The 24,328-nt window shown below is 49.2% G+C and overlaps 2 protein-coding genes across 16 annotated transcripts in view; both read right to left on the reverse strand.

Moving 5' to 3' along the window:
- The window catches only part of LOC121588550 (ras-related protein Rap1), a 30,785-nt gene extending 26,243 nt beyond the window's left edge, over positions 1-4,542 (reverse strand). Inside the window, exon 1 of one of the 5 annotated variants that reach the window (XM_041906619.1) lies at positions 4,359-4,542. The gene's annotated coding sequence lies outside the window, so the exon portion shown is untranslated. Of the gene's footprint in view, positions 1-3,405; positions 3,639-3,757; positions 3,870-4,009; positions 4,080-4,129 lie in introns of those variants that run through there. The other 4 variants (XM_041906616.1, XM_041906622.1, XM_041906618.1 and 1 more) reach the window with 4 other exon arrangements.
- Positions 4,543-7,294: 2,752 nt separating this feature from the next.
- LOC121603601 (mucin-19) lies at positions 7,295-23,607 on the reverse strand. 11 transcript variants are annotated; one of them, XM_041932587.1, is made up of 12 exons: positions 23,343-23,607; positions 21,029-21,951; positions 16,905-20,953; positions 13,629-13,759; positions 12,910-13,520; positions 10,032-10,534; positions 9,475-9,942; positions 9,190-9,381; positions 8,607-9,114; positions 8,306-8,531; positions 8,028-8,222; positions 7,295-7,949 (listed from the first exon to the last, which is right to left on the reverse strand). In XM_041932587.1, exons 2-12 carry the CDS (start codon positions 21,221-21,223, stop codon positions 7,555-7,557), a joined length of 7,473 nt encoding a protein of 2,490 aa, XP_041788521.1. In that variant the 5' UTR covers positions 21,224-21,951; positions 23,343-23,607; the 3' UTR covers positions 7,295-7,554. The 11 variants fall into 11 exon arrangements, with proteins under 11 accessions (XP_041788521.1, XP_041788520.1, XP_041788510.1 ...); XM_041932586.1 differs by having other exon boundaries at positions 21,026-21,951; XM_041932576.1 differs by having other exon boundaries at positions 16,905-21,951.
- Between the last annotated feature and the right edge of the window lie 721 nt (positions 23,608-24,328).

The raw sequence follows: 24,328 nt of genomic DNA on the forward strand, positions 1-24,328 counted from the left end.
AAGGGCTCTTGTCGCTTGGGGGACCAGATGACATCGTCGTGAACCGTGCAACGAGGAAAAAGAACGAACTCTACAAGCGTTCTTCTCTTTTGGGGCGAGGCGGCGAGGAATTTTCCCAAATGATGGTGGCGCGGAGCAACTCATCCACAGCGAAATCGTTTTTGTCGCCGCTTGCCGTTTCTTTTATCGTGCACGACACCTGTACTTCTGTCTCATCCAAGGTGATAGCGTTAATTTACTCAGCGCGCGTACGACCGATCTCTGTTGTCTGCTATTAAAACAAACTGAGAAGGTTTAAAAGGTAGAGTGAAATGCCATGTCAATGCGCACTATTCAGAAACCGTAGTGAAGCCTCTATTCCATTAAGAAGAAGGTTCAGTTACCACCATTACCAACCAAATGATACGAAATCATTTCATAATTTAAATCGTTCATATTTAATAATAGATGACGCAAAGATTGCATTAAGTAAATGAAGATCAAGGTACAAAGTGAGTGTACCTTCCATCATACACCTCTATGCCATAGTACGAGCAAATTATCACTCCTGTCATATGGCTCCAATCCCGGAGGCTACACAACTTCCTGGTGACTTGACGAAAAATACCCAAAAAAATATCGTCATTAGTAGCTGCAGTAAGACGAGGGACATAGCGAAACGCACGCAATTTCTCCTCGGGCATAGTTTGACGACGGTTACCGGAAGATGCGTCATGTGCCCGATATCTAACTTCCCGCAAAAGCTCTATCCCCGCGGCACTTCTACTAACCGAAGCCGAGATAAGCTCATTCTTTGGCAACAAAAGAACAGCCCTGAGGCACCTTTTCTTTTCTTGCTTCACTCTGCGCAACAGGTCCACTACCATTGCAAAGGAAGAAGGTCAAGGATATCCTTCGTCAACGGGCGACTGATGACTTCCGCAGGCCAAAGCAACACCGTTATCTGCCCCTTTCCAGCATCATCATCATCGAGAGTCCTTCGAGTTGTGTGAAATACATGCCTAAATCGGGATTACATCATCATCAATCTTCACGCAGGATTACGCACCAAAATACGTTCCCGTGGCCGCACTCCTTTTAACGCTACAATGAAACGGGAAGGGTGATTAATAGCAAAGGGTACCACAGAATGAATGACGCACCGATCGGGTCGCTTCCCGTATAAAATTGACTTTTAAATTAACAGCTACAATTAGCGTCGGCTTATGCCAATGTCAACGGCACCACACCGCAAGCACACACCTCCCCATCCGGTCAAAGTACGCACACATACACACACATCCGCCCCTTCGCTTAGAGACCCGCATCGTTTAGTGGCGCTCTCGAAACCCGAGGGGATATACACGCTCATAGTAGGCTCATCCGCGAACCCCCTTTTTTAAAGGGATAATAGACCAACCCAACACGCATCAATATTCATGAGCAACGTGTCCTGCGTCATTGCAGGAAAAGGGCAGCAAGCTTTTCCCTGACGGTCCGATTGCGTTTCCCTTGTGCAGGACAAATATGTATGTATGTATAAAACACTGCTATGAATCAGTCTCAAATCACTACTCTAGCGAGTTTTTTTTGGTCGAATTTGTTAAATATGCTCCCACGCTGATACTATTCATGCACCAAGCGTATAATGAAGTGGGAAATCCAAAGAAATGGTTTCCAAGCGCACTTTTCCATTAAGTTATGATGACCTATTACAAAGCGGAATGACCGATATGAGGAATGCACACTACGGCAATCGAATGATTCATGTGCTAAGAATCATTTAGCTATTATTGCCGCAGTCGTGTGCGTATGTATGTTTGTGTATGCAATAACGCGAACAACCCATGAAATATTGCGTTATCAGAGGTAGTTTCTCGCTGCTCACAGATAACGCCAATCTCTGGAGCTCACCCAACTTGCCCAATCACGTGGCGTTCGGGGGTTCTCCGTCTCTACTTGAGCAGTCAACTCCATTTCAACGGTGAATGATAGTGTGAATCCAAGCCCATGAAATGACCGACGGCCCATCACCACTATCATAATATGCTGAATGGGGAGTGCTGCACATTGATGTGACCTTCTTCTTATCCGCCTCTGAAATGCCGGCAGTTGACGATGTGGGGAGGCGTCCCCATTCCAGTTTCGCCAAACACAGACAGTCCATGCCATATCCAAGGGCTTGTTTGGCCAGGCATCGTGTGAGACAAAGGATGAAGCATATGGAATGAATGACTAATTGAATTTGTTCAATTCGATTATCGAATTTTGACGCTGGGCGACGTTCACCACACCACGCTCGATCTGGATAACATGTGCTGGCTGGCTGACTACTGATCTCGCTTGCTTGTTGGAACTTGAGCATCTAAGCACGCGATGACATTGTTTATTCTTCGCCTTCTATGTTTTTGTTTTGGTAAGATGATGATGCAGAAATTGAACTGGTTCATTCAGGGGAGACTTTCCTATATTGAAGATGATTGTCCAAGCCTTTTTACTCTTCGGTTTGCCGCCATGCCACCATACCCCTGATGAGGAATATGTTCTTGAACTACACAATTTACGTCCGTTGAGCTAAACGGAGTATATCATGGCAGTGAGTTACGCCCAGAGCGTGTAGGTTAACTGGCAGTTAAATTTGATTTTCAAGCACAATAAGATAGAAGTGAAGACAATCTTTAAAAAACAAATTCTACCAACATATACGTGTAGTCTTGGGCCAAATGAGGAGCGCAGCTTAGTTGACCTTTCTAATTCCATCCTACCTTCTGTTAGTTTCTTATTCTCTATTCTTCAACAACACACACGCACACACATATACCACACAACTCCATAATTCTTTTCGCGCATTCGAATTGCACCTTCACCAGTCCAGCCGCGACACACCGAGAATTGGAGTTGCAAAGAAAAAGGACGCAAAAGTCGTATTTTAAAACAAAACGAGAAAACTCCTCCTCTTGTTTGGGTATGCTAATAGAGGGACGACTGCAAAAAACCAAACCAAAAAAACCCCTACGGTAAGAATTTCGACCATTTGGTTAGGAACCGCTCCTAAATGGAGGAACCGCTCCATTCTGGATTTTCTGGCGACAAAGTTCTTCTTTTTATTGCCCATTGCTTGGTTTCTTCGCGTTCAAACACTGAGTCACATACATACACACATACACACATATACACTTTCCATTAGATCCAGTGGAGGATCGACGCATGGTTGACTTTTTGCTGCGGTTGTGTGTATGTGTTGCGATCCACCAACAACCGCGTGGGTCCCAAAAAAAGATCCATCTCGTTTAACGGCGCTGCCTACTGGTTAATGTATATGTGTGTGAGTGTGTGCGTGTTTCGTGTGCAACTGACGCTTCATTCTCACCGAAAAACCCTTTCTCATCTCATGGCCCGAGCCTTCTCACCGAGTGGCTGACTCACCGCAAGCGAAAAAGGAGCCAGTTTCATTCGATTCCTTTCTTTTTCTTCGCCTTTTAACCGGGGCAACACCGAACGACTCTCTGCGTGTGTGCGATGTGTCAACGCACTCTCGCGGTTACACGACGTTCGTTACTTCTACACACAAATGCAAAACTAAGCAAACCAGTTGAAAGATGGCCAAATTTGCGAACCCGCATCCACATCCATCCAACATCTCCTCCGGAGCTTAATTAACCCACAACCGCCACAAGTGCGCACATTTTTCCCCGTCTTCTAGCGGCTGATTTACCGAATGCAAAATCCACAGACACGCACACACATTCACCAGCTAAGCAAATGATCTCACTCGTACCTAACTAACGATGATGGAGACAAGTCTGCTTACACGCGGGAGTGTAGTTTTGTTTCAATATTTTCACCTAATTTCGCTACTTTTATTGAAGATTTCACGCTTTTCCCCACACACTCACACACATTCATGCCACAGACCCGCTGTAATACCGCACCCAAGAGGAAGACAACCGACCACCAGCTTCTTCTGTGCACACAAACACACATAAACACACACGTCCACGAGCCCTACTATCTTCGTTTTCTTCCTCACTCTCTCTTTCTATTTGCTGCTCTTCTGCTCTTTGTTTGAATTGCTGCTGGCTGCTGCTGCTGCTGCTGCTGCTTTCAGACTATCTGCGTTTTCTTTTCTTCCGTTTGCCGTATCGCTCACCTTCTCGCTTGCACTGCCGTTTACACGCTCCACTTCAAGCTTCCAGCACGGCTATAGCACGCATCCAACACACGCACACACACACAACACACTCATACACACACTACGTACGCACGCACGCTGACACACACTGATGTGTCTCACTGCTGCTGCTGCTCGGCAAAAACTTCCTGCAAATGTTGCTAGCCGAAACCCGCACCGATTCACTTGCTGCAAGTTTTATGCTCACTTTTGTTATGGGGCACTTTTTCCCGATACTTCACTCAACCACCGCACACTACTTGGAGGAAGTAACGTGTTGGAAGAAATCTCAAATCTCCCAAGCGATTGCACTTTGCGCTCGAGGAAATGCTCACGACGATGGTAATGCACACCCTGCTCGGTCGACAGTTGAAATGAAATGCAAAAAGCACCCAACACACTCACATCCGGAGAGGCAATGACAGTGCGTCAATTTGGACACAGTGACGGACAAAAAAGAAGAGCGCATTTGAAATAACGTACTTTATTTATTACTTTTCATAGTACATCTGGTAAAGAATAGTTAGAATGAACTGAATGAAATGAATAACATGATCCAAATTATCTGTTTTTCCATTTCATTGCAGTAAAAAGTCGATACATTTAAGAAATTCCGGATATGAATAGATTAGTTTTGGTCAGCAGTCGTATCTCGTTACTTGGGTACGGTACGTTTTTTCACAGCCGTCCGTTGTGTTTAGTTTTGCAGATCGATGTCTTCGTTGAGGCTGCACGTATGCCATTTCCCATATTCTCTGTGGTCATCATGGCGGTCAACGTAAAGGCCGTTATTTTTAAATACGAAACATTGACAAATCAAATCTTAAGTCGCGAGTTACCACTAAAACCCTAATTAAACTGTTTTCCTTCTCAAAACCATAGACACAGCTTAAACGAAATGAAAAAAAAAGAAAAATAATTTGAGCCATGGAACTACGACTTTACAGTTTACAAATTACAACTAATGTAACACCACATACGTTTCCCAATTGCAATTAGACACAACAAAAGTACAAAAGTCATCATGATGATACTTCTTTCCGTGATAGTGAATCGGATATTTTTTAAAAAATGTATTCGTCAATATAATGCGCGGATTCCAATAAATTACATGCTATCATTGCGTATGTTTTCATCAATGTGCATTGATGCTTCTTTTAACCAATGTTACGTCGTGCATATAATGCTCCTTGCAAGCCTCAGCACACTCACTCTTCATTTTTTACAACTTCCTACGTTTTTTCGTATGCTTTTCTTCCGAACCGCAGTAGCAGCACTTAACAAGTGAATAATAGCTGATGTTTAGATAGCTCTGTTTAATCCTACGTTAAGAAACGCTAGCTGATAAATTATTACTTGCACTGTGCGAACATATCGCACAATCTATAAATTGCTCTTGGACTCCTCTTTTCGACGCGCCGAATATGTGCATTTACAATATTACTGAATTTACGCATTGATTTTTGTTTCGTTTTTTTTTTTTTGACTGGGGGGTGTGTACTCCTCATATATACAATCTCAATCGTCCGAACACTGTCTTCGGACCTCCGGAGATGGGATGATTTGATTGCTTTATTCCTATTAACATGATTTTATCTTCTCTCTTGGATGTTCAACAACACAAAGCAGCTTACACATTTACAAGTCTCGCGTGCGCCTCTGGCTGTTCTTCTTACACATCTCTCTTGCTTGGACACGTAGATTGTTGTTGTAGATTTGATGCTTTATATCCAGCTTCTACAATGGCCTGGGCGCTTTATATTTCTAATTTATACAAACATAGCGTAATGTGTGCATTGTCACAAAATACAAGTAATAATTGTGTATGTGTGTGTGTTTTTTCCTTCTTCAGTTTTTAATTGATTACCATTAACCTACCGGGCCCGTTACAGTAAGCCGTTGAAATCGGGAGCGAGATTCCCCAAAACTAACTAACGAACAAATGCCACCCTGGCCATCGTTTTTTTCTTCTACTGGTGGCACACGAAAACGCTCCTCAGCAACAACACGTGTTAGAGGAATGGGTATCCATGCATCGTTTCTTAACACACTTAATTACTCATGGTTTTGGGTGCAGGGACCGCGAACACGCTAACGACATCTGATTGTTTCAACAAGGCTCGAAACATATTACACAAGCATGTACACACAACTCTCATATATGCGCTTAGTCATGCTGAATCCATACTATACACACGGTCGCCTCCACCGTCGCCTGGTGTAGTGGGATTAGTGGCAATTCTGACAAAATAACCGATCTAATTAAATCTAAACGAGAGTCTTACAGAAGACGAGATTAGCAAAAGACGTACAAAGAACTAGCAGATCAGGGGTTATAGCAGCTGTTCTGTATTCTATTTTCCACTGCATGTGGAACTAATAAGTCGGGGAAAGCTTTTTCTCAAGCCCCGTTCAACATAGAACAAACTTAACCTAAACTCATTAGTCCTAAGCACCTTAACCTAAGCATTAATGCCTCTGGTGTCTATTGTCCCCTCACCAATCATTCTCGCAAGCCAGTTTCTGTCGACAAGCCTCACCACATTGGACCACATGGTTATATTCAAAGGGGACGACTGATGAAAGTAGAGTGAATGTTCAAGATGCATTGTGACTTACAAAATTAATTGACCAACTAACTAGCACGAGGCCTACGAACGTAGCGTAACAAAATAAAGTTCTAATGCTGCTCCTAGCTTCATAAAATTACAGTAATAATACTAAACACTAGAGCCAAAGTTAATGAAACAAGCCGTTTTTACATCTCCTCCCGCAATTACGAAACGATACTCCTACGATCATGCCCGGATTAATTGCTTAACGAACATGTTTTACGCAACAAACTATTTCCCTACAGCACATACATGTTAGATAAAACCATTAAAAATGATTAAATGAATTAGTGTCTGCCAGCACACATTCGAGCGGCACTGTGCTATTAAACGGTATTTCTTCCCCCCGCCGGGCTGTGTATTTACAAAAAGGTGGTTGAGTTGGCCTATACATGCTTTGGATTAAAAAAGAAGAGAAAATTACACACGTAGTACGAAGATTTGGAGCTGTTTGCAGGAATGGAAGGTGTGAAAAAAAAAAACAAAACGGAAAAAATAAGCTGCAAAAAACAAGTCGGATAGCAAACTCAAGTTCAAATTAGTACGATTATTGACTAACATGAATAAAAAATAAAATGTAACATCATTATGCGAGCCTGTCCTTGTCCGTCCATTGCGCTTCTGGTTTGTTTTTTTTTCTTTCATTTACCTAACTTTGCCACCAACCGATAACATCGTGCCATATCAATAGCAGCGTCTTCTTAACATTTTTACCATCCCTAACCGTACCCACCCAGCTGGCTTAGTGTTCTCCCTTTACTTTTCATGATGATACCGATTCAACAATTGTGATTATTGTGGTTTCATGGAAACCACTCCGCCGGGACCACTAACAACCGGCGATGGCCTTATTCCACTCACCCCCTGAGTTGTTCCTTCCAATAGCTTCCTCGGTTCGGCGTTATTATTATTGTTGTGGTTAAGCATTGTCACATTTTCACTGTTTCCTTTGGGCGGAACTGGATGCTGCTGCTGAGATTGTTTTCGCTGCCGCACGCAAGGAACGCAGAGTGTTCGCAGGTGCTCCCGTATGTTCGTAAGCGAGTTTAAGCCGTACTCGTGCGTCCATTCGGCGACCATTGCCAGCTGTTGCCGTTGCTGGGCGGAAAGGTGCGGGTTCGGGTGACCTTCGGGCGTTTGGGCGCCGCATAAACCGCAAATGGTGCATATGTTGCAATGCCATCGTCCTGTAGAATTAACGATTGGAAGTACTTTCGGTTAGGCACAGTCACATACACAACCAAAAACGCACTGGCCGTGCTTACCTTCGGGTAAATTGCGAAGCCCCTTGCAAGCCAAATGGTATCCTCTGTCACACTGATCACAGTAAACCATTTTGCTGTCGATTGCTGCCGGTTGCCGGTTGCATTTCATGCACAGCTTGCACTCCGAGCACTGCCACTTGTACTGCTGCACACGTTTATACATCACCGAAGACATACCGATACAGGACGGATGGGCTATTGGAGGGTGCGGAGCGGAACAGAAATCACACAATCAAACATACTGAGCATAAAACCAGTCATAGCAGTGCGATAATTACCTTTCCGACGGCAACGAGTGCAGCGTACAAACAGTTCCGGTTTACTGTACTTGTTCTTATTCTCCGGTCCCATGCAAACGGCGCACAGGAACGGATTCAACGGGGGGCGTTTCACCGGTGTTACAACCGTTTCCTGCATTCGTTTACCACCACCCGCCGAAGGTACCGCACCGCCTGTGGCTAGATTATTTTTCTTCTTAACGGCAATCAGCGGAACATCGGAATCCTGCCAAGAACAACAGCACCAGAAACGAATAATTAATGTCACGATAGAATGCAGACATCATGCAAATGTACTTACATCAGAATCGGTAGGTTCTTTACACACGACAGTGGAAGGTGCTACTACTGGCACACCGGCACTCATTGTTCGACTCGAACGTCTTACAGGGGTAGCAGCAACGGTCGCCGAAGGAACGGTAGGAGTAGCTTCCGCCAAATTGCCCTTACCACCATCCGCAGCACTGGGGCGTCCTTTGCGCTTCTGACGACGTAATTCTTTCTTTACGCTTACATTACCGTCACCTTCATTATCGCTCGAGGACGATCCACTGCTCGATGGCGCGCGTCTTCTTCGCCCCCCTTCCGCTTCATCGTCGCTGCTGCTGCTGCTGCCGCTGCTTCCACTGCTCGTGTCACTGTCGGTGCTGCTGCTGCTGTCGTCACTATCACTATCGCTGCTGCTACTGCTGCTATCGTCTTCAAGGAGACGTGCCTCTTCAGCCGCCACCAGCTTGCGATAGCGCTCGGATGAAACAATCTCCTGCAACTCAAACGGATCCAGCAGCACTGTGTTGATTGGATAGCATCTGAAAATGGTCCAAACAGTGCATTTAGTTCACTGCACTAGGAAGAATCTACGGATTCCAACGATCAATACTTACGCCAACTCTTCCGGTGTGTAAGTAGTGTAATACTCGCTGAACTGCCCGGGTACAAGCGCCACCGGATAGTTGGTGGGCTGTGCCTTCGGCGTCGTTTGCTGGTGTCCCTCTGGGCGGGTGAGCTCCTGTCGCTTCGGTACCTGCACCACGTACGTTTGCAGATCCATGCACGCTCGCCTCGATTCGCGCCGTCTGTCGGTAAGTAAGCACAAGAGCATTATGTCAATAGCAATCAAAAGAAAGCAATATTCAAAACCCTCTCGTTTCAACGGCCAATATACTCACTCTTTGTTAAAGCTACAGTTCCAATTAGCAGCCGATTCGATCGCCTTTTCCTTCGCCAGCTGTGCGCGATCCACTGGTGCAGCGGCGACCACCGCACTGATCGCTTCCTGCTGCTGTCGCTGCCGGTTGCTCAGCTCGCGGAAATGCTTTTCGCGCGTGTACCGCGTGTACTCTTCGTACTTGTCCGGATAGTCGGCGCACATGATGTCCAGTATTTCCGAGGCGTACACGGCCGTCAGCCCCAGATCGCACATCTTCTCCGAGGCCAGCCCCTGCTCGAGGATGAAGTTGCGCTCCTCCATGTCCACCGGGCGCCGCATCAGGTCCGGATACTTGCGCTTGAAGCTCTTCACGCCCAAATACTCCGCGATCTGTTCCTGTATCATGAACGTGTCGGCACCCCGCGTGCCCGGGCTGGGCGGTGGCCACTCGTACTCGGCCAGCAGGTCCACCGTAAACTGAGCACGACTGCAGGGTGAAAATGGGAAAAAGCATGAGCGGTAAGTAAATGTTGTCACAATCCTACTGCTGGTGAAAAACAAAAACTGATCACTTACTGAGCATCGAGCACTTCCATTTTGCCTTTGTTTGGCCGCCGACTGCTACTGCTGTTGCTGTTGCCGGCGGACGTCGCACCCGAGATGGCTTCTTTTGGTGCCTCCGATACGTGTGCCGCCGTGCCCAGTTCTGCCCCCGATTTTCCGTCCGCCGGGGCACCCGTTGCCGCACTCGGTAACGTTTGGTTGGTAGCATCCTGCGTAACGCTGGTGCTACTCAGGTACGAGCTTTGGGATTCTTCGTTCTGCTGCAAACACCCGTCACCGGTGCTGAGCAGACGCACGGGGGTGGTGAAGTTAAAGTCTCCGCTCATGCGGGTATCCTCTTCAAACACCTGCAGCCCACCGGTCGTGCCGCTGGTATCATCCGCGGTTGGCGTCGTACGCGAAGGCGTTACGCCAGCAGACGGCGTGTTTTCCGCGCTCGATGGTGGTGTGTTGGTTTTGATCTCATTTTTCGGTGTTTTCAGTGCACGCATATGCAGCTTCGGTCGGTTGGGATCCTGCAAAAAAAAAAAAAAAAAAAAAAAAAAAACAGAAAGAAAAAAAAACAAAAATTATTGCAATACATTTGTGTCAAGATGACTCGTTTACGCGATAGCAGTAGAATACACCCTTGATGTGAAATGCTTCACACACCCCAGTATAAACACAGCGAACGCACGAATAGAGGCGCACGATTTACATGTGTGTTGGTATTTACTTCCCACCAACCACCCCTATTATCTCACACTCGTTCCGTTGCGCTGTTTGTTGGTTTGGGGGAAGGTCCGGAGCAAAGCGGCAGACTGGTGTGGCAAGATTGCGTTGAAAATCACAATTGCACTTCCCTTTCCCGTGCGTCATACTTCCTTCCTTCCGTCTCCCCGTGCCCATATCGGCCATCACATGGGCCAATGCAACAAAACTCGTTTCTTGACATACTAACGTACACACGACGCCACAAGACTCACACACACACCCCATTGCAAGAAAGCTAGAATGGATTGAACTATGTTGCATTCGCCACATTGACCATATGTAATTGCACAGGGGCGCATACATAGACGCAAACGGTGGAAAGCATGTGCAATGAGCAGGTGCTCGCGGCGGAAGTAGGCGCTCGAACCTTTACCACTAAAACTTTGAGGTTCTTCTTCATCGCTTACCGTTTTTCTGTAAGCAAAATGCGCGGTTATCTCATGTCGGCTACAATTAATGTCATACAAAAATCATCATTTGTTTGCACCTATGGCGCTTCCCGAACAGTAACATCAAATTGTTACTAATACGAACTAACACAACCACCAGAGCAGCAGCTCATTCATTATCACCCTAAGTTGCACAGACACACACACACACACACATATTGGCAAGCAATTGCGCGAGTCAGCACACCACCTGGCGTGTGTTGTGTCTGGGGGAAGGGGAGACTGACTGCTGGCTCCACTCGCTCCGTATTTATTTTTTATGAAACTCCAACGGTTGTGCAAATGGCAATCGCCTTTCCAACACACAAGGGCGATGATGTAATTTGATCGATTCCCACAGCCAGTCTTCAAAAGTACAACTGGTGAGCAACGTCTTCGCCTTTGACGTGCACCATACCATATCATCATCCCATGTAGGAAAATAAAAATACGCGTAAATAATATTTCCATAAATTGCAACCAATACACACTCGGTTTGTGTAGTAGAGACGATCGATAGCAATCAATAAAGCAAAGCGCCATGCAAACATTATACTGCCGACCGAACTGTCTCCCCCTGTATGTGTTGAAAGTGTATATAAATTAGTTGTTATGTTGTTTTTTTTTCTTGTCTAAGTTCGATTTGTTTCAAGGGGCATTACACCACATGTACAAGCACCCCCGGGGGCGCACGGGGTACGATGATTTAGACAAGCCTCTCTCGGTGTCTATTTCAAGCTGGAACGCCCGACCGCAAAGATGCGTTCACCAACAGCCTCTCCTCACTTTCAAGCTCTCTCTCTCTTTTATTCTTTTTCTGACTTTCTCTCTCTTTCTAGCATGCGTTAGGTTAATGCACCCCGATATAACCAACACCAATGCAGCAGGAAAATAAGCGCCCCCCAGCAAGGAAGGTTTTCCATTTTCCATCATTGCTTTCCCCTCTCTGTGGTGTGAAGCTATTTCTGGCCAGCACGCTTCAAGCACTTACTCCCGCACGCCCCGCTTAAAAGACACGGGACATTGCCGCATCCTTATCCATTTCATAATCTCCTTCTAAATACGGAATATGATTGAGAAGAAGAAGCTATGGATTTGCATTTATGGACTGCTGTCTTTTAACTGTTTAATAAGTGCTCGATACCAAAATGGGAACCAAAAAAAAACAACAAAACCGCTCGATTATCATCACGAATGGTGATGTATGCTACAGGTCAATGCGTTCATTTGCCCGATTCGTCAGCAGTGCGGCGGCTGCAGCCAGCCGCGGCCAGAAAGCCGAGCATTTTCCGAGTCCATCATCGCGACTTTGGGACAAACGTCGGGCAACAAACAACTCGTACGCAATGCCGCGCCGACGATCTGCGAGAAATGTCGACGACCATACAGCGAGCGTCGAACCGCAACCGGCCATCTCACCCGGCACGGTGTACTCGGTTTCGGAGAATCCACACCGCAACGATGACAGGCAGAGAGCACACACACGATGCGGTTTCGCGTTCGTCTAGCTTTCGTGTGCTACTACCAGGCAAACATAAATTCCCGAAGGAAACCCCAAATGTGTACACTAACCACTACCACCCATCCACTTCTACCACGCGCGCTCGGCTTGATTTCAAATCCACTCGAAGCTAGCCGGGTGGTAGGGTGTTATGGTGCCTTCGGTTTTTGCATGCGCTGAAATCTACAAATTCGTCCCAACAACTTACCAAACCTCCCGCCATCGGTGTCATGAAGATGGCGTTGTTCTTGCTGTCACCGGGTACGGTTGGTCCCGAATTTAACTCGCTGGCAGCATTACCGCCTCCACCACCACTAATACCAAGCAGCATCGGCGACTCCAGTTCCAGAGACTTCCGTCCCCGGCCAGCTTTAGCACTTCCTCGTACCCCTTTCCGTCTGCTCGCCATTCCACTGGTTCCGCGCGTCCCTCGTCCACGGCCTCTCGGTTTTGGCGTCACGTCCACCACAGCGCCTACCGGCGAAAGTGGCATCTGCTGTTGCAGTAGCTGCTCCTGTTGCTGCTGCAGCGCATCGAGCAGCTGGCTCTTTGCCGCCTCCTCTGCTGCCGTTAGATCCGCAAACGAACCAACGAGATCGGCCGGTGGTGTGGCACTAGCAGCGGCCAGCATTGCTGCCATTGCCGCCTTTGCCGCCCCACGACCGCCCCTGGGTGTGCGGGGTCCTCGCGAACCGGCGCCTCGTCTGCCGCCCCGCGAGCGTGCACTACCACCAGCTCCGCGGGGCGTTTGAAGGTGACCGAACAACAGCTGAAAGCCTTGCATTGCATCCGCGGACGGATCGTGGCTGTTTGGCGTGCCTATTACAGAGAAAGAGAGACGAGGAGGAAAACGATGAAAATAGTTCGAGGTGTAAATAAGGAGTCTGTGAAACATATTATGCTCTGGGGGTACAAATTACAACATACCGATAAATAATGGATCTACATTTCCATCGACAGGTGATGCTCCAGCTATGGGCGTCCCGCCAAACACACTGGCTGCACCGTCCGCCAAACTCAGCTTTCCTCGACCTCTGCCTCGCCCACGTCCTCTTGTCCTGTGTGAAGAAAATGTAAAAAAATGAAAACCTTTGGTAAACAATTTGCGACAGCTATGTACTGTAGGCAAAAGACCCTAAATTTGTGTGAAAAATGCACATTTGCAACAAATTTCTCTTCATGAGATTCCGGATGTTTCATGTTTTGACGTTTAAGTGTTCGTTAACTGAGAATCACTCCAGTTGGCGAACCTCCAGTTAAAAAGCACTCCAATTATAACACATCCAGTTAGCGGTCACCTACTGTATTGCCAAAAAACCTATTAATTACGTCCAGGAAAATGTTATCTTTTATAAGTGTAATTTTTCTCGCTCTTTTATCGTTTTACGAAACAGCAACAAAAAACCCGCAGAGGCACGGCACAACATATCGCGCAACATACCGTTTAGCTCCCTTATCGCAGCATCCTTTCCGCTCTCTCTCCTCTCTGCGCTTTCTGCAGAGTTCTCACACAATCTGTATTCCTTCACCCCCTTTTACACAGGTGGAGGAAGAGTAGGCATTGGGAATGTTGCAACATAAAAAGAAGGGCGATGATGGGTGATGAAAGTCGAGAAGTGAACCGACTGCATGTAAACCGGATGAAATCGAGGCGCCGCGCTTCGAAAAGGCAGCGAGGGACAGAGGCAAACAAAAACCGACCGATTGGAAGAACCCACACTACCACCACCACCACCACCACCACCACCACCACCACCAACGGACCAGCGGGCGGGCGGACGGGCCCACCGTCGTGTTGATGCCAAGGACATCTACCGATGCGAGCACGCTCAAGCGTCTCGTCAGCTGATGCGTCGGAAATGACCGGGACGCGCGCGTGCTTACGCTCTCTCTCGCTCTCGTGTTGCGTTCACTCTCTTGCTTCTTGCGTTGTTTTTTTGCGTCTGCTGTTGCATAGAAAACCCCCGCCGGTGACAGAGTTCACCGGCGTAGACACGGGCTTTACTCGAATGCTGGTCAGAGGCAAACCGGCGTCGCTATTCGTCGTTCCTCCTCCACACGCACGCAGCGTCGCTCTCACGAAAAATCACGCGGTTACTTCTGTCGACCGACCGCACGTGTGCCCGGTGCTGTCGGAATAGTTTTACTCACAATAATACACAAGTGCTGGAATTACTGCTGGGCTCTTGACTTTGGACGAGGTACAACGGTTATCAACCGGGTTGCAGTTGTCATTCAAAATAACATAAAATGTCATGCGATATAGAAAAGGTTTCGTTACATCGAAAAGCAAAAATCGGAAATCGATTATTCGTATAAAATTCATTCTAATCTGACAATAGAAGAAAATCATATTGCAAAATGTCTCGTTCCAGGATAAACAATTGGAGTTGCCAAGGCCAAACGACGCTCGTTATTACTCTGCAAATTTTACTGCCTATGGTATCCAACAATCTTCTTCTTCTTCTTTAATACAACAACCGATGGCGGTCAAAGCCTGCCTGTACCACACTAACGGACTTGGTGTCACACTCAGTGACTTATTTATTACCCGTAGCAGGGCAGCCAGTCCTACGTATGGAGGCACGTTCCATTCGGGACGTGTTGTTAAGTCGTGCGAATTGACAACTGTACGACGAGACCGGCATCTACCAATATGTTATTCTATTTGAGAAAACGACCAACGTGGTATAGCCGACCTATACAGTCTTACTCGAGACTTATTAGTACCACGCAGTCGGATATATATGTGTGAGTCTGAATTTCAAACAATGCCGTTAGTTAAAACATCAAACGCAATCGAGTATAGTTGCAAGATTTGAAAATGCACGCCCAATATTGGAATCAACTTGTGTAGACTGTACCTGAATGAGTAGGGGAAAGCGGCGCAAAATGGACCTGTTAAGGATTTTAGCCTGTATCCTATTGGTTAAACCACTGTACATTGTTATTTTGGCGGCAATCGACACTTCAATGTATTATTCGCGAAAAACTATCAGTAGTTTACGCATTAATAACAAATATATATGTTTAAACGAGTTTAAAAAATCATCGCGAAAAGTCGTGAAAATGTCTTGTGCGGGATAAAATGGTCTTGCTATTGGGTAAAATGGACCACAACATTGGACTTCGGGCTTTGGTTTACGCTACTTTTACAAAATCATCTACGATATACACACCAACACTCAGCGGGAAACAAAAAAATACCTTTGCTCTTAATTCGCGCGAACGGGCTAAAACGGAAGTAGCATGTATTGCACAAGATATCCAACAAAAGCTTCCCCCCCGTCATCACGCCAGCAGGAGAGTCACGATTCTGCTGCAACCAACGCACCGCTCCAAACAACCACGAGAGCACACCAACCGTGCCCCGAGAAGAGAAGTGCGCGAGAGGAAAGAAAAGAGAGAGCGACCCCCAGCAGCGCGAGTACGATGATACGAGTACGCGTACACGCCGTACACAAAACCTCTCAATCGCAAATGCATGTGAGATAGTAGTGTGCGGTGATGCGGTGCGGTGCCCAGGGACGACGCACACCGGCTGCTGCTGGCTGGTTCGCTGCCTTAGCCTAACGTTGGGCTGCCTCCTAAACTCTGACGCGGCAAGGTGAAAATTTGTTATGAAAGGAAGCAGCAAAACGGAATCGGAAAAAAAACATCATCGCAGACCCCCCCGCCCGGAGGAGATTCAAAATAGGCAGGCGCGCGCGCGCATCGCCCCAGCAGAAAGCAGCAGCAGCAGCATTCGATTACTAGACACGCACAGGCGTTGGGCGTAGTAAAGGGTGGGGGGTTTGGAAAGAACTGGTAGAGATCGGCCGCTGCCGGGGAGGTCAAGGAAGCGTGTAATGTGCGTGTGTGTGTGTATATGTGAGGCAGAAGTTGTTTTGTTTGGTAGTGTCTCGGGTGCTGATAGAAATACGCGACACGATTTACCGGTACTAAGTGTCAAATTTGTTGGGAGGAATTGAGCCGGAGGAGTACGCAAAGCGTTAGCTGCGTTTTCGTAGCCCGCAAAAAAGAAACGATTTGTAGTACTGTCTTTTTTTGCACAAACATTCATCTTATCTTGACGGAGCACCGTAAAGGAAAATCTATCAGATATGTTGTGGGAAGAGTAAGTGAACACGAAAAGAAGGGTTTGACACATACGTTTAACCTTAGTTTAAAGATTAACGTTACATTGATCGCATCGACACTTACCTTGGCGTCCGTGCTGGCGTCCTGGGCAGAGGCATTATACCTTCCATCAACTGCTGCGCGCCAAGCAGCGCCCGATCCTCCGGTCGCAGCAGTGCGGGACCGCCATCGGCGCCTCCCATCATTGCCATCGCCAGCAGCACGTTGTTGTCGTTGGTGCTACCGTCCACTGAGTTGCTGTTCCCGCCGCCGTTCGTTTCCGTCGCGAGATCGACGGATTGCTTCTTGGGGCGCCCGCGCGGCCTCTTGGAAGGCGTAGCACCACCACCACACTCACCGTCCGTGCGCGCCTCGTCCACGCCCGAATCCCGGTCCTGGTGCTTGTTGCTGAGTGCATCCTTCAGCAGCTGCCCAGCGCCACGGCGCGTACTCATGCGCACTCCGGCAGCCGGTGTCCGGCCGCTCGCCACTGCCGCCGGCGTCGCCAAAGCCGGTACCGCGACGGAGCTGCTAACCGAGCTGGTCACGCTGCCGATCGAACTATTGCTGGCGGTGCCATTCTTCTCGACCTCGCCGCCGCCACCGCCACCGGCAGCCATCGGGACGCTGCTGTAGAAGCTGCTGCCCCCTCCGCTCAGCGATGCAGCCGATGGTTTCGAACCGCCGCGCAGCAGACTTTCAAGCGTTAAGCTTTCACGCAGCCCGGTCGCGGAGGAGGATGTCGGTGCGTTCGCGTTCAGCGCGCGCGCCGGCTCATCTACGATCATGCAGTCGGAGCTGGAGCCTTCCTCGGGATCGTCTTGTGCCAGCAGCCCCAGCAGCTGCGATACGGCAGCACTAGCATCCAGCTCCTGCTGTCTCGCTGCAGCAGCTGCTGCGGCAGCGGCAGCAGCGGCGGCGGCGGCTGATCCAGCAGCACCGCGACCCCTTCGCGATTGCCGTGCAGCACCGCGTGGTGTCCCTCGCGTGCGTCTCGATCTGGGGGACGGCGCGGCAACAGCGCCACCGTCGGCAAGCAACGATGTCGGGTACATTCGCTCGGCCAGCTCCCTATCGTTCAGGGCCAACGGATCGCCGGCGGACGGGTGGGGGGCTCGTGCAGTGGCAAACTTTCCCCTAGCGCCACCCTCCTGCCTCGGCGCTTCGTTCTCCGACTTACTGTCGTCGTCTATCACAATCACATCGGCCACGGCACTTTTTGACATTGTGGCGCCGGTTGGCGCCGCTGGTTGCCGCCGGGTCAGTTCCGCGTTTGGGGCTGTTTGTAGCTGATATTGGTGCTGCGATTGGAGCATCGACTGCCGCAGCAGGCCCTTCTGCTGCTCCAGTACGTCCTGCATCTGCTGGGACAGCTTCAGCTGCGTGTGATCGAGCTTGCTCTTCTTCACCTCGGGCGACCCGGGTTCACCCTGATCACCGCCACCACCGGAAGACGGCGAGGCAGGATCCGACCCGGCGGACGATGATGTGGCCGAAGCCGAAACGGAGGACGACGACGCGCACGATACCGACGAGGATGAGCCAGACGAGGAGAGCGTTGCGGTGCCTCCCATCGCACTCGCGGCCGGTCGTTTCAGCTCGTTCGCTAGTATGGAAATGCTGCCGCCCGCTGGAGCTACACCCGTTGGCTGTGCAGCGTCCACTGCGGCACCCTCCAGCTGTTCCGCGCTTGTCGTCGACGTCGTCGAGGAGCCTTTGTTAATTTTCAAAATAATTCTCGGCGAATCCGTCCCATCGGGCATACCGGCAGCGGCACTGTTTGTCGGCGAGTGGCCGGTGTTGTTGGCCAGCGGCGGATGGCGCTCGACCGGACTGCCCGCTGCATCGTCCTGCGGTTTCGGGATCGGTTTCAGGGTCACCTTGGGCGTGGATAAAATTTCCGTCTCTTGGCCACGCGGATTGGCTAGCGTTTTGATCGTCACCTTCGGTATAACGATCGGTTTATGCGAATCGTCACACGAAGGCGGAGTGGAATCGCCATCGTCTGACGTCAGCAGTGAGCGGTCCGTGGTGTGCACCGTGCCAGTCATCAGTTCTGCGTTTGGTTGGGGAGGAGGAGGCAGAATCGGTTTGATGTTAAGCCTTGTGACAACCGCGGCACCACCAGCCGCTGCGGATGAAGTGGGCGATTCGGCCAGTGCTGTGCTCGCCGAGTGTCCCACAGGGTTAGTTTCGTGCTGCTGCTGCTGCTGCTGGTGTGGAGCTGAAGAAGGTACCTTGATTGTCATTCTCAGTGCCGTCGACGGGGAGGTCGTTACCGCGGCCGACGTCGGTGCCGACGAGCACGATGAAATGGGCGATGATTCGAGAGAGTTAATACTGGTCTCACTGGAACTGCTGCTGTCCTCGCCGGATTGCTTCGCCGGTGGCAGGATCGGTTTAATCGTCAGCTTCGGTACAGTGGGTGGCAATTCCGCCGTTCCGGCACTACTGCCTTCGGCCGAACAGTTTTGGGTGGTCTCCTTCGGCGGCATCGGCTTGATCGTTAGCTTTGGGATCGAGCTAGAGCTGATGTTGGAGTGCTGATCGCTCGGGGAAGCCGGTTGCTGGGATTGGTGTTGCTGTAGCAATAGAGAAACGCCTGGCGCACCTCCCGCCCCAATCGAATGGTGCTGCAGCTGCTCGCCGGAACAGCCGACCACGGAAGGGAGCAGCTTGGGCGAGAAGCTATTGCTCGTCGAGGACACCATCGAAACGTCGCTCGTTTCCGCCACCGTGCCGAGGCCGGTGGTCTTGATCGTTAGCTTTGGCAGCTTCGGTGGCTCCGGGAGTGGTTTGATGGTAACTTTGACGCCTTCCAAGCTGGTCAGCACCGGGGAAGACCCGAGTGTAGCAGAGGTGCTACAGTTCGCCCCGGCCGATAGCGAGCTATTGACCGCAGTCGTTGTTCCGTCCTGTTGGTTCGTCTTTATGTGCAGCTTTGGAATCGGGCCACCGGGGACGCCTGCCTCAACACCGTCCGCCGCCTCTTTCACGCGCAAACTGTTGTGATGGTGGTGGTGGTGATGATGATGCGGGTGGTGGTTGTCCATCTTAATCGTTAGCTTCGGAACTAGCGGCGTTGGCGAGCCGGTTCCACTGCTCTCCCCCCGGCTCTCCCCGACCGAGGCTAGCCCATCGCCTGGGTAGGTCGCTGTGTCCTGCGGACTCTGCTGTTGGTGATGATGATGATGATGATTGTGGTTATTAACGCCACGTATCGTTAGCTTAGGCACAATGTGTGGTTCCACCGCTCCGTCCCGGCCGTGGCTTGCCTCCAGCGAGGAAGCGGAACCCTTGATGAGTAACTTAGGAATAATATGCATTTGCTCTACTGAGGCTGCTGCCGCCGTACCCGTCGCCGACGATGATCCTTCCGTAGCGGTCGGCTCGTCGGCCGGATTGATGATCGGTTTAATGGTAAGCTTTGGAATGCTGCTATACGCAGGTAAAACCGCACTGTAGCTGACACAATTGTTTCCGTGATGCTCGGTACCGGTCAGCGTGGCGGACGATCCGGCCGACGATGACGCTGCCGCTGCTAGCCCGCTGATCGACGGGTTGTCTGCCACCATGGACGGTGGTGGCTTCGGAGGCTTAATGGTGATCTTGGGCGAACCGGGCACGTCCCGGATCGTGGGTGACAGCTGCTGAAAGTGATCCGGCCCACCGGAGCCGGCGGCACCGGACGTTAGCTTGATGACTGTCCGGATCGGTTCCCGGTCGCGGGCTAGGTTAATTTTTAACGGTTCCACCTTTCGCTCGGTGGACGGTACGACCACGCAGTCGCTGTCGTCCTCGCCCGATTCGACCTCCCCGAGCGGTGCTGCCGGCGGAGCTGCCCGGTGATGAGATTCTTGAGGATCGCGCATGACGCTATTGCTGCCGCTGCCGCTGCTCGTACTATGATCAATCACTTGCTTCCCACTGTCTGTGTGTGGCGCTGCGTTCAGTAGCGATCCGTCCGATGCGAGCACACCGTTACCTTCCGTTAAAGCGCGCGGTTCGGAATGCTCCACATACTGTGCGCTGGTCGCGTTCGATTCTCCAGCATGGAGGGAGGACCCTGGTGGCCACGCTGCCGATTTCCGGTCGACGTTTGCTCGGTGTGTGCTAATAATCGCGTGGTGTTGCTGTTGAAAAGAACCATCCATTACAATTGCATTAGCATCGTGCTTAAGATTCGCTTCGCCGTATGATCGTACTACCGTTGCCCATTCGTCGGGCTGCTGTTGCTGCCGGTTGTCTAGGTAATTTACTGGTTGCTTTAAGATGCTAATAGAAGTCGCTAGTAGTGCACTGTCCCCAACAACACTGGCTACTTGTTGCGTCCGCTCGTCCGAAACTTCGCGCTGAATCCTTCGTCCATCAAATGCTGCCAGATCGTTGTCGCCACTGCTCATCTCTTCCTAGCTGGACGGCGCGCTAGCGACGAATGTTAAATGCAGTCGCGTCGTGTTGTTGTCGCTCGTGGCGTGATAGTACAACTAGCAGGTCTCGGTACCCAAGCTTCCAAGAGGACGAAAAGTGCCTGACGATGGACGCGTCCATTGCTTGCCGATGACGTTTGCCACCAAAGGCAACCGCATTGCCCCGCGCGTTTCGTCTACAGACAAGTGAATGTCCTTGCGAGAGATTGCAGCATATCTTCACACACTTCCAACCAATCAATCACTTGCACGCACACACTCTCGCGCAATACAATTCACACAATGCTTACGTCGTGGGGGAGGAATGCTTCGCTGTTGCTTTCATACTCTTAGGCACTTTTAACGCGAGATTGCGGAATATAAACAAGGACCTTTTGTCCGTTCCGGCACAAAACACATACACTCACACACACACACAGAAAAGCGTCACGCGCGTCTCCCCTTCCCGACGAGTTTGCACACTTCTGGTTTCTTCCGTTTTCTTCTCTTCTTTTCACACTGAACACTCCATAGACATCTTCATCATCACGACACTACACCACCCGCACACTCGCCGGATCAATCGGTCTTTTTGCCTTTATTTTGGGTAAAAATTGCACATCGAAGGTTTACAGCTCCGCAGGGGTGCAACGGTAAGCGCATCAATCCGGCACAGCTTTACACCACCTGCGTGTGTGTATGTGCATATAGAGAGGTCATCACTGTGAATGGGAAGAAAAGGGAAATTATTAGCGATTTCTGGCATGCCAATTGCGCTACGTTTCATCACCATCCCCCCACGCATTCCATCAACTCTACAGCCGTTTAGCCGACCCGCTCTCATCACCACACAATCTCCGCACTACACTGGCTGCTTTATTTTCCTGGACCAGCCAAAACCGAAGCAATGGGTAATAGTGGAAAGAAAAAACACTCCGTTCCACCTGAATCAGTACAACGCGCTCTGCCTCTGAGACACGATACGCACGCACACACTCGCTCACACACACAGTCAGGCATATGTGTATACACACATGCAATACACCACACACTCGGGCACACAATTGATCAGCAAATAACGCACTCTACTATTATATTGATTAATGTTTCGCTGTCACTTTTCCCCGTTTTCCCGTGCGGATAAAGCTGGCCGTCGTTCTGTCCGCGGGTCCGCTACGTCGGCGTTACCACACCAAATAATGCAGGTTGCTGCTGCTGGGCTAACGTTGCCGAACATGGATCGGACGAGTACCGCAACCCCACAGCTGCTGTGCTTGTTGGCTGGGGCAAGCTGCTGTTTGCTTGCGTATGTCGACGACCATTTTCTTTCTGCAGTTCAGCCCTCGAACACACCAGCAAAAAACCAACCAACACACCAGCAAAAAACCAACACACTGACAGCGCGACACGCAGGGTTGCTGCTACCTGGTTGAATACTTCACTTCTCGGAACCCGCTTGAACGCAACCAAACAGACAGACAGTGGCCAATTGGCCCTCCGTGGGAGAAAATGGGCCCGATTTTATGCCCGCTTTTTGGCGCATCGATGCTGGTGCTATGAAAATGCGTTTTTTTGTGTAGAAAATAAAACGAAGCACTCTATGAGAAGCCACTCAACCGGATGGCACGAAAACACATGCGTGTCTACGTACCGAGCGTATGTACGTAGCCCAACACGGCTTAACTTCTTCCCGTCTTCAATGTTCCCTACACACAGAGAAACTGCCTCCACTCAATACAGCACAAATACACATACACACACATGCACGCCCACTAGCGAGGGATGGGCTCGGGAGAAATCGGCGAAAATCAGTCGAATTGCTCAAATGTCGCACAAAGGATCTTACAAAAGAAAAGACAACATGCACACCGAAAGAAGGTCGTGGGGATGAATGAATCTCAAAGAGATGCCCTCGATACTTCCGAAGGCACGCACACAAACGCGCGCGCTGACGTTAAGGGAAGGCGCGCTACTCACACGCGCACCGACACAGCCAACCAAGCACACCACACAGCACTGCCTCGGCACGGTCGTCGGCTTTGTTGCTATTGTTTCACCAAACAATTCGACCTGCACGCACGATACCCGGAAAAGAGCGGTCCTTTATATTTACCATACATCCAAATTACAGTATGCGACACCTTTCTTCATCCACTTTACGACTTGGTTTGCGCGCTAACTCTCACTTCTTGATCTTCTTCCGGTGCGTTGTATGACTGTCCGGTTTGTTTGCAAGGATGCTTTATGGGAGTTTAATGATAGTTGCCCTGAACTACACTTTTCTAAGCCTCCAACAAGCTAGGAACATGTAGCGCCGTACGGTGAATTCAGCTTTCTTTTCTTCTTCTGTTTCGTGAATGTTGTGCTTCTCTTTATGATCCTACCGCGCTTGGAAAACGTTTGCTGTTTGACGTTTGTTCCGTTGCATTTATTGTGCGTCGTTCAGGGCTTCATATCTTGCGTTTGAACAAATTCCACAAAAAGCCATTCGAAATACAGATTTTTTTTTTAAAAAAAGGACTCTAGAAGACAGATTTTGTAAATAGTCCGCAAAATAAAACTCTTTTTTTTCCTTTGATAATTACCGATACATTGCCAAATGGCCTTATCGTTCGTCTCAAGGTGGATTAAATAGATCAGATGGTGAAAAGCGCCTTTGGGCGGTCGCCATAGTTGAGCGACCTTATGTCATTTTAAAAACGTTATCCACTGGTGCCCGCACACAAAGTATAGCAAGAAGAACTGCTTTATTAATTGCTTTTTTGTATGTGTTTTGATTATTTACGAAAAATAGTCAAATTAGCGATACAGTTGATGATTTTGCTAATCAGCAGATTTAAATAAAGTAAGTTAAAGTATCAATTTAACTTAAAACGCCCATGCGTCTCGTAAATATTGAACAATGAATGTGAAAATATGAAAATAAAAGATTTCTTAGTTGTTATCCTTAAACATGTTAAAAAAACACACGTTACATTCACGAAATAACACTATAACTTTTCTTCTTTACTGCAATACCTGTGCTCAATCTATGTTTCAATGTTTAATAAGCACTCACAAGCTCCAAATATGTTTAAAAAGTATATTAAATCGAAAAAT

This window comes from Anopheles merus, chromosome 2R (genome assembly GCF_017562075.2).
Source record: "Anopheles merus strain MAF chromosome 2R, AmerM5.1, whole genome shotgun sequence".
Classification (NCBI taxonomy): Eukaryota; Metazoa; Arthropoda; class Insecta; order Diptera; family Culicidae; genus Anopheles; species Anopheles merus.

Excerpts from the sequence above, each read along its gene's own strand:
- LOC121603601 (XM_041932576.1), bottom strand. The coding sequence starts at position 21,223 with ATGAGCAGTGGCGACAACGATCTGGCAGCATTTGATGGACGAAGGATT. Across the intron at positions 13,760-16,904 it reads ACGCCAGCACGGACGCCAAG|GACAAGAGGACGTGGGCGAG; the intron begins GTAAGTGTCGAT and ends TTCTTCACACAG. Across the intron at positions 8,223-8,305 it reads CACTCGTTGCCGTCGGAAAG|CCCATCCGTCCTGTATCGGT; the intron begins GTAATTATCGCA and ends ACCCTCCAATAG.